Source organism: Drosophila miranda, chromosome XL (genome assembly GCF_003369915.1).
Source record: "Drosophila miranda strain MSH22 chromosome XL, D.miranda_PacBio2.1, whole genome shotgun sequence".
In the NCBI taxonomy this organism is placed as follows: Eukaryota; Metazoa; Arthropoda; class Insecta; order Diptera; family Drosophilidae; genus Drosophila; species Drosophila miranda.
Genome location: NC_046673.1, coordinates 20082816 through 20092487, shown reverse-complemented (window position 1 = coordinate 20092487; position 9672 = coordinate 20082816). Strand labels below are relative to the sequence as shown.

General features: G+C 48.6%; 2 protein-coding genes and 1 long non-coding RNA gene across 3 annotated transcripts; 1 reads left to right on the top strand and 2 right to left on the bottom strand.

The window, feature by feature from the left end:
• The first annotated feature begins 1067 nt into the window (after positions 1-1067).
• Positions 1068-2431, top strand: LOC117188753. The gene is made up of 2 exons (XR_004472823.1): positions 1068-1988; positions 2058-2431. It is a non-coding gene; the product is annotated as an uncharacterized LOC117188753 (long non-coding RNA).
• Positions 2432-3246: 815 nt separating this feature from the next.
• On the bottom strand, positions 3247-8061 carry LOC108158387 (putative ATP-dependent RNA helicase DHX57). Its single transcript, XM_017290644.2, has 6 exons — positions 7604-8061; positions 6748-7529; positions 5387-6673; positions 4358-5319; positions 4085-4286; positions 3247-4008 (listed from the first exon to the last, which is right to left on the bottom strand). The coding sequence occupies exons 1-6, from the start codon at positions 7672-7674 to the stop codon at positions 3443-3445; spliced, it is 3870 nt and encodes a 1289-aa protein (XP_017146133.1). The 5' UTR covers positions 7675-8061; the 3' UTR covers positions 3247-3442.
• LOC108158413 lies at positions 7688-9423 on the bottom strand. The gene is made up of 5 exons (XM_017290684.2): positions 9202-9423; positions 8826-9131; positions 8591-8766; positions 8076-8509; positions 7688-7778 (listed from the first exon to the last, which is right to left on the bottom strand). Exons 1-4 carry the CDS (start codon positions 9319-9321, stop codon positions 8446-8448), a joined length of 666 nt encoding a protein of 221 aa, XP_017146173.1. The 5' UTR covers positions 9322-9423; the 3' UTR covers positions 7688-7778; positions 8076-8445.
• Positions 9424-9672: the final 249 nt, after the last annotated feature.

Genomic DNA, 9672 nt, shown 5'->3' with positions numbered 1-9672 from the left:
GGCTAACACTGGGATGTACATACATTTATTTATATTTGTAATTTAAAAATTAATACTTACATATATCCATAGTGATCCATAGCTCTTTTCCTTTCACAGTTCTCAAATTCTTTATTTTAAAAATTGGCGCAAGAATTAGCTTGTTTCTTTTTGCCAACCATTCGTAAGACCACATAATTACGAGTAACTCTATCTAAAGTTATTGATAGCTTTCATTAAAAAGTTGCGGGGTTTTACAAGCATCATAATTACGTTAATACTGAGGTGTTTTTTTTTTAAATTTAAAAATAATTTAGGAACATAAATATTATGTAATAATGCTGGTTGAATATTTTCAAAATTTAAGTAGATTTTTTCTACTGTATGAAAAGACAAATAGATCTTGAAAGAGTACCAAAAAGCTAATAATGATAACATTATGTGAAATAATATTTGTAAATAAAATGTAAATAAATATAAAAGCAACTTTTGGAAAACCATGGTTGTGTACGTCAAACAGAGCGTCCCCTGTAGGTATTATACGATTAGGCACGATCATGGCTCTTGTTTACATTTGGATCCACTGTAGGCTATGCTCTTTTCTTTTGTCGTTTCCGTACACCGTTCGTCACCGGGGGCAGAACCAGCAGCGACATATGTACATACATATGTACATACAAAAATACCACAGGCCCGACCCACCAAAAACCCCACCTAAAGAGCAAAAACGAAAACAACACAAAAATCCCATCGTACGTAAATGTTTTGTCTACGGATTTTAGTGCTTTACGACGGGGCACTAACCGGGCGCAAACTTTAAACGTCAACGGCAGCCCCAGCCACCAGACACGAGACACGACCGCCCCCTGGGATGGCACCCGAGCCATACCTTGATCTTGGGTGGCTTTCACGGGCCTGATCCTGCGAATGGGTGGCGCCAATGTCAGCGTTGTCAGGGGTAGAATTCACTGTCAATGCCAACGTCAATAGAAGAAGGCGAAGGGCTTATTGCGGCGACAGGCTCAAGGTCGGAGTAACTGTAAATGGACATGGGGATAGAAGATAGAGGATAGAGGGGGACACACATACTATACATACGTGTTAAACGTAGACCGAACCAATGATACATTACTTTGAGTTATCGCTGTTTGTCTACTTTTTTTCGCCTTTCCCTTATGCCAATCATCATTCATCGTTTTCCCTGCTCTCCTCCTCTCATCCATCTATTGATTTCGTCTCCACTGATTATAACTGCGACGACGACGACGACGGCGACTGAGCAAAGAAAGCTCGTGCGAAGACGTACGAAGAGGAGAGAGGAGAACCGATAGCTTAGGAGGGCAGGCATCAGGCATTCAGTGCAAGGTTTCCATACAACAAGGTGAGCAATTCCTGCTCTCCTCCTTTCTACATTGCCACCTCCCACCATCTTCTTGGTGCCAGATTCAACACGGGAGAGCAATCTCTCTGGGCATGCCTCACCTTGTGCTAATGCATCGTCAGGCATCGGCTACGACAACGCGATGACAATGATAATTAGTGCTGATAACGGGGAGGTGCTCTCGTAGGAATTGGATAAGCGAAGCTTCGGTTGCCGGCGACAGTCAGCGAAAAGAGAGCACAAGAGAGAGAGCCGTGACAGTAGAGCGACAGGAGATGAAACCTCAGTGGGGCCTCTGGCATTTGGCTCGAATGGATAAGCCAATACCTTGTCTACGATCTCAGCAACACTTTTTTTCGTTAAAAAATTGTGTGGAATAAAATGACGCCTTTCAAAACTAGCCAATCTTATAGAAAATTGATGAAATATAGCTCGGAAAATAGTTGTTATATAGCACTATTGCTACGTTTTTACAGTTCTTATTTCCGGTTTAGGGAATAGAGAATTAATTGACTTTATTTCAAAGAAATATACATAGGCTCTGTTCTAGGCTAAGACTGACTATTTCCGGTGGATTCTTTAGACTATTGAAATGTCTGCTCAAAATGATAATACCTCCCTGTAAAGGGTATGTGTATGCATGTACTGGCATGGCATGTTTAAACCATTTGTGACACCCCCTTTGACTCTTCCACAGCCATCAAATCAGAGCGAGCAAATAACTAAACGAGGTGCTAAAAGATCATCATTTGTACTTGGTCGGCGAGGCCTTAAATTGAAAAGGCAAGCTACGGAAAGTGCGAAATATCGATCCAGAACCAGATCGGCCAAGAGAGCGACAGAGAGTTGACATGAGAGGACTGGTGCCCAAGGCCCCAGCCACACACACACATGCTCGTATTTAAATTGGGCAACTGATTCATTGGGCGGCATTACCCAAAACGTTGATAAGTATCGCGGTTTATTAATTACTAGACAAGTACATATGCTATTTGGCTTTGATGTATCGACACATCGCAAGTGTCCGCCTGTAAATCCGAGTGTATTTAAATAAATTCAAATGAATTGTAATTGATGGGATACCACCAGAAACCAGATACCAGATACCATACCTGATACCAGGCAGGCCTTCCACTCGGGCCTGCCCCCTTGGCATTTCTTGGATGTCGCCGATCGGTCACATGAACCGATGCAACTAGACCTCGCAAGTGATCGATTTTTGAGCTGATTTCTGCCCCAAACTGTTGAAAAATCTACAAATCAATCAAATCGTAGATCGATCGATAGCAGCCTGAACATTTGATGAATGATGTGGCACAGGTGGACGCCGGGCCACAAATACTAGTATTACAAATCTGAATATGCCAATATACGTTGAAAGCATAATCGAAACGGCATGTGTTTCGGTAGACATAAGGCTAGGAAAACCAATGTTTTAGCTTCAAAGGGTAGTGGATTAACTTTGAACTTTAAATATTATGTTGTGGCACCACGGTATTCAGTGAATCCCCCCAGCAAGGCATCTCCCAGCTTGTCACAAATAGATGGATCAATGGATTACCATTCGAACTTAAGTTTTTTCCACAAATCATCCTTATCATTGGACTCATAGTGATCAATCCTTTTAATTCAAGTCCTCCAAAGGTGGTCGAAGGTATTTAGGTTGTGAAATGGAACTTTTTTTGTCCAGTAACCATTTCTACGTCTTTATGGGGTCGGAAACGCTTCCTTCTATGCGTCACACACATACCCATAGTTTCCTCAGAAATGTTGAGTATCGGGTATACAAATAATGCCGTTTCCAAGCCGTTTTTTCTTCATTAATGTATATTCCATTCTGTCAAGGACACCGCCCCATTTGAATAAGAGTTATATCCACAAATGAGTCTTTGTATAGCCAACGGATTCGGTGTTTCATTATTGCTCTTTGTTGCTCGATTGAACACTGATTATCAGATCAGTATCAGTATAAATATCGGGGCGGGGGGTATATAGCATCTATAACATACAATTTACAAACAATTTGGTTAGTATTGGCATATGGGTCGTAATCGTATAATGGTATTTGGAAGACACAGAGTCTCAGCTATTTTTGCTTAGCAGATGAACAATATTGGCGATCATTCGGCAACCGTTCTTGTGGTGCAGTAGATTAAGGCACGGATCCCGGATTTTTTCCTCGAGCAGCTTGATCAACTCTGAGCGCAAGCACTGCACCATTTCGGCCGTTTCGTGATCGTGGGCCTTCAGTATGATCCAGCCGGTTTCAAGCAGAAACAGAAAGTCGCCGTCGTGCAGCTCCACCTTGAAGTCGCTGCCCGCGAACAGGACGAGGGCAATGAGGGGCAGCATCGAACAGTCGCGTATGTAAATGGCGCTGGTGCGCACCTTCTCCTGGTACACCAGGAAGGGTGACTGAAACGTGGCCACCTGCGAGTTGACCGACGATGGATGGATCTTCACATAGCCATCACCACGCGTCTTGAATCGCAGATCATGATGTCCCTGCTCGCGTGGCACTGCCCCGCCAGCCGTCTGCACATACACACGCTCCGGCGTCATGATCTTGACAATATTAGGATAGAGGGCGGCGCAAAGGAGCGACGTGAGCAGCCGGTTATTGTCCCCATTGTGGTTCTGGTCCGCACCTGTTTCGGGTATACAAATGATACGGTTAGATGGATGGTTCAGGGATGCACACAGATCATTGTGTATGTAGGTTACCAGTGAGCTGTAGGATGTTGTCGCTGGCGTTCTTGCGCCTGCGCGGCACATCGATGGGCACAAAGCCAATCGAGACGAGCAGCTCCAGGTACTGATACTTTAGGTCGGCTATCGTCTCCAGCGTGTTGAGGGACAGAAAATGCTCGCTGGCATAGTTCCGGCTGGCCGCATAGTTGCCCCGCTTTGCCACTTCCAACCATTTCTGTGGGGCAACAAAAAAAAGAAATGAGTAATGGCCGGGAGGATCCATCTGGCTAATGGAGGATGACTCACCCGGTAGGCCTGCAGCACAGTGAGATGGTCGCTGTTGCCCAGCGCAAATAGGCGCTTGCACTTGTCCGCCTCCACCCGCTTGTTCAGCGGACTGACAAAGGGCGACTTATTGCTCAGACAGGCGGCAATGGTGAGCACACTGTCCAGGCACTGGAAGATGGCGCCGTACAGCATCAGCTTGCCGATGCGCACGTCCACCGGCAGGGCGGCCAGATGGTGCCCCAGCGGTGTGAGCTGATCGTCAGCATCCAGCGCACCCACATCTCGAAGGCGCGTCAGTGCACCCAACACACTGTCCTCGCTAGGTGCCTCGAGCGTCTCGAGAAGGACCGAGAGCGTGTTGCGCGATGCGAACGTCTCGAGTGTCTTGATGCGCAGCACAATCTGCTCGAGCGGCACCCGCTGTATCTCCGGCACCGGTTGGCCCAGGATGTGCTGATGAAAGCGATAACTCGTATACAGGTGTATGCAGACGCCGGGCATGACGCGGCCGGCGCGACCTTTGCGCTGCTTGGCATTAGCGCGCGAGACCCAGACCAGGTCGAGGGACTCCATGTTCCGATTCGAGTCGAAGCACTTCTCTTTCATCAGGCCGCAGTCCACCACAAAGACGCAGTCGTCGATGGTTACCGAGGTTTCGGCTATGTTGGTGCTTAGCACGATTTTCCGCTTGCCGGCCGGCGCTCGCTTGAACACCAGCGCCTGATCCTCGCCGGACAGGGCCGAGTGCAGCGGCACCAGCACAAATTTGCCCGCACGTGGCGAGAAGAGCGAGTGATCGAGGAGGGCGTCGTGCACCGTCTGGATCTCATGCATTCCGGGCAGAAAGATTAGAATGGTGCCCGTGCGCGGCCACTCATGGGCGCCCTCCACAATGTACTTCAGCACGGATTCGATTAGTTCCGGATTGATGGTCATTGGCTCCATCAAGTAGATGCTCTTGCAGGTGGTCTTGCTGCACTCTAAAAAATCAGGGAGGAGCCGGAATTTGCAGGAGATCCGAATAGATCTGAGTAGATTTGTACTTACCCGCGTATCGACTGTATGTCTCGGCCAGAGTTAGTTTCTCGTCCTTGATTTTCTTGCCGGGGGGCGGGCCGGCTGCCTGGACATCGGCGTATTCGAGCTCTCGCTGCAGGACATCCTGCTCCGACTTTTTCAGCTTGCGGCAGAACTTGGTGTCGTACTCCATAACAAAGTCGCTCAGCTCGAGGATGTCCTCGAGGAAGAGTTGCTGCACGGGAAACGTCCGGCCGGGTATATCTAGCACGGGTGCCCCTCCGAAGTAATTTGAAAAGAGGCTCGCGTTGAGAGTCGCGGACATAAGGATGACCTTGAGATCCTTGCGCTCGCGCAGTATGTTCTTTAGGATGAGTAACAGGAAGTCCGACTCCTCGGACCTCTCGTGCACCTCGTCGACAATCACATGGGAGACGCCGGACAGCATTGGGTCGGAGGCGAGGCGCCGCAGCAGGATCCCAGTGGTGCAGAAGCTGAGGCGCGTGCTCTGCGAGACCTTATTCTCCAGCCGGATCTGGTAGCCCACCAGCTGACCAATACGGTCCAGCCGCTCGGCAGCCACGCGCTCCGCCACACCGATGGCCGAGAGGCGGCGCGGCTGCGTACAGATGATCTCCACATGGGGCAGGGTCTCCTTAGGCTGCAGCTGAAGCGCCCGGAAGAACCAATTGTCGAGAATGAACTGCGGCACCTGTGTGCTTTTGCCGCAGCCCGTCTCGCCGGATATCACCACAACGGGCGAGCTCTCGATGAGGGCCAGAATCCTCTCGATCTCGGCAAAGGCCGGCAGCTGTCGCCGACCCTCGATCACCTTCTGGTAGCGCTCGTCCTTCCGCCGCTCCACGAACTGCTGCAGCAGGCGTCGATTCTCTCGGGCCTGTGCCTCTGTGTTTCGCTGGTACGCTCCCTCATTACGGGACGTCTGCCCGCGGGCATAGTGCGAGGGCTTCACCGTCTGCTCGCCCACTCCATTGTCCATCGCCTCGCCCGTCTCCGGCTCGTTGTAGAAGAGTGAACGCTTGGGCGAGGGAAACCGGGCCGTGTCCAGCCTGCCGGCCAGATCTTCGCTGGACTGCAACAGATCACAGATGCTGTACACACAGGGTATGCCGTCGCGGCAGATCTCCCTCGCCTCGCGGTACAGGTGGCGCGCATAGCGTAGCCTCAGCTCGTGCGGTATGTCGTGGCAGGTGGTCTTCAAGTAGATGAACGGCGCCTCGTACGGATAGTGACTGCCGGGCGGAAAGCGCACCTCCACATGGAACCACAGCTCGTTATCGTTCTCATCTAGATTCTCTGTGAAGCAAACAAAAGCCTTTTAGATCTGTGGGAAACAAAAATATACGCACGATAAGCGGTAATCCACTCACCTTTCTTTGGTGTGGAAGGAAGAACGGGCTGGGCCGGCACATGGGCAAAGCGACACTTGGGACCGTATTTACATGTGCCATCGCGTTCGAAGTTGCGACACCGCTGCGGGGCCTTCTTCTTCTTTTCGAGGGCTGCCTGGGCAGAGGCGGCTGCTGCTGCGGCGGCAGCCTCACGAGCCTTTCGCACCTCCGAGGGGCTGTGGGCCAGTAGGTGGTCGATCTTGAACTTGAGATTCCAGACCCGATTGCTCTCGCGCTCTTCATACGCCCGATCGTAGATGGACTCAAGGGCTTCCTTCTCATCGGAGCGCATGTCTAGCAGCTCTGCCTCGCTGGGTGGCTCCAGGTTCAGCTTTTCCTGTTCGGGGACGCGCATATATCGCTTGTAGAGCAGCAGCAGGGCCGCTTCCGTGTCGTTGTTACAGTGCTCGTAGGCCTCGAGGCAGTGGGCGGGATGGAAGCCATAGCACTCCAGCTTGAGCAGGGCATAGCGGCGAATGCGATCCTCGTTGTTGGTGTCGTCTCTGGTGGAACTAACGCCCTGGACACTTTGCACCATCAGTGTGCCCCGGTCCTGCCAGTAGGCATGCTTGACACCGTGGCCGCCTCTCCCCCGGTCCTTGTACTTGCTGATGTCCTCCAGCTTAAAGTCCGACCCATGTATGGTCCGCAAAGTGTCCATGGTCATCTGCTTGGCCTCATCGCTCAGCCGTACGACGTGCAGCTCTGTTTTTCGTGATTTGTTGTCAGCCACCGTCCTGGGGGGAGCAACGGGCACGTTGCTTTGCAGTAAATGAAAAGAAGAACGCGCTCATGATTTCATCCACGTTAATGGTCGGCTGACTGAAGTACTTACGTGGTGCGGACGTCGCTGGGAGCCCGCATGAAGCAGAAGTCTTCCATGTGCTGCCTTGAGGATTCGTCCATGGTCGCTCTCAAATCACAAATATCAAATAATATCAAAATTTCACAACTAAATGATAATAAATTAAATATCCAGGTTCATCTGATACGGATACGGAATACGGTCGCTGTCGGTTTTTTCCCGGAATCCGGAATTTAAATATTATTTACAATTTACACGGGGTGAGGGTTGGATGTCACCGCGAAAAAATGTGAGGAATGGGAGGAAAAAAAGGGTATGGACATCAGGCAAAACGGCGCAGAACATGCAACGAATGGCAAGGTAAAATCCACCCCTTCCGCCTAATATACCTTGAGACGAAATCGGCTTTTTGTCTTCAACGCTTATTGTCTTCTCACGCGAGCAGAGGGGGCAGGTTCTTAGACACCTTGCAGTCTTGGCTGTTTTTGCCTGTTGCCCATACCCTTTTTATAACGCATTGAAAATTACGACTCAGGGATGGGGTGTTAAATAGGGCTCGAGCAAAGGCAATTTCACAAAAACGTGAAACTATCTGGCAGCCCATCAGCTGTTTTTTTCAGCCCGGCGCCGCGCTGCCACTTATTTGTGCACAGGTGTATGTTTGTTTTTGTTTTTGTGCAAAATATCGCATATAAACGAAATTACGCGCCCCCTGCCTCAAATTGCTGGCACGGAAATTTGATGGATATATGTATTTTTAATTGGTTTAGGAAAATGGTTGATTGTATGAAAGTTTTAAAACATAATGAAACATATGTAAGCATGTAAGGCAGTTTGCAGTGGTGTTCTTCAAATGAATTCGTAGTTTTCTACTAATCTAATTGGCGGCCTTCGTTGCAATAGCTTAAGTCAACTTTAACTTCGTTCGCGAGTTCGCTGCATGAGAAGAGATGTGTAAAGTATTACCATGTATATGTATGTACCATATATGCATGTATGTGAATTGTGTATGCTTACAAGGCTTCGAGCGCGATCAGTTCGAGTACACTGATTTGCTCCAGCAAGGCCTTATGATTGGCATCCTGCTCCTTGCGTTTCGAGCGTAGTATTTCGGTCAATTCTTCTGACTTTCTTTTCATTTCACACAGTTTAATAGAATCTTCTTGTATTAGCTTCTTAAGATCTTCATAGCTCTGAAAACATGCAGCGAGGTGAAATAAATATGCGAGAATGCAGGTGCACAATTACATACCATCGATGTGAACTCATCATAGGTAACATTACCGTCCCGCTCCTCGGTGACATGTATGGCCTGTTGGCAGTGATCAGCATAGGCCAGGCTCAGTTGTTGCTTTATTTTCACCAGATCGCTCAGTTGACTGCTCAGGGTAGTCTCCTTCGCAGTCAGTTCATCCAAGTTGGGAAGCAGCTCTATCGAATTCTCCCCAACGATTGGAAGGCTCATACTGCAGATGGCTTCAGCCTTCTGATCAGTTAGCCGCTTCTGGTTTTCTTGCAGCTCATTAAGTTCGTTCTCCAAAGAAGTATTCTCGGCGCGCTGGAAGTCATTCATATGAGCCAAGCCAACCTTCGAACAACAATTTTGTAAAATGATGGCTGCCGCTTACCGTTTGGCGCAGCATCTCCACCAAATACGCCTGGATCGTTGAAACGGGATCGCAAGCAGCTTCTTTGGAGTCCTGCTGATTGCCATTAAGGACGCACGCATTATCATTATCACTGTGCATATTATTTTTATTTTTCAATGCGCAAATAGTGAATATATATTACAAAAAAACGCGCGGCCTAAACTTTGACTGCAATCGCTAGGTGTGGGAAAAAATCGATAGTGCCATCGAAAGTATCGATGGTTGAAAAATTTGCCGACCATCAATTGTTTCGGTTCACCATCGACAAAATCGAGCGGGAAATTTGAACATTGACATTGTTTACATATTTCATAAAATACATGCATTTAGCATATTAAGTCAGGGGAGGAGTTCAGAAGGAATAGAGAGATTTGTTCAGTTAATCAAATATATTATGTATATACATATACATATGCATGTTTGTATGCGTTGGTGCGGCGGAAAACCATT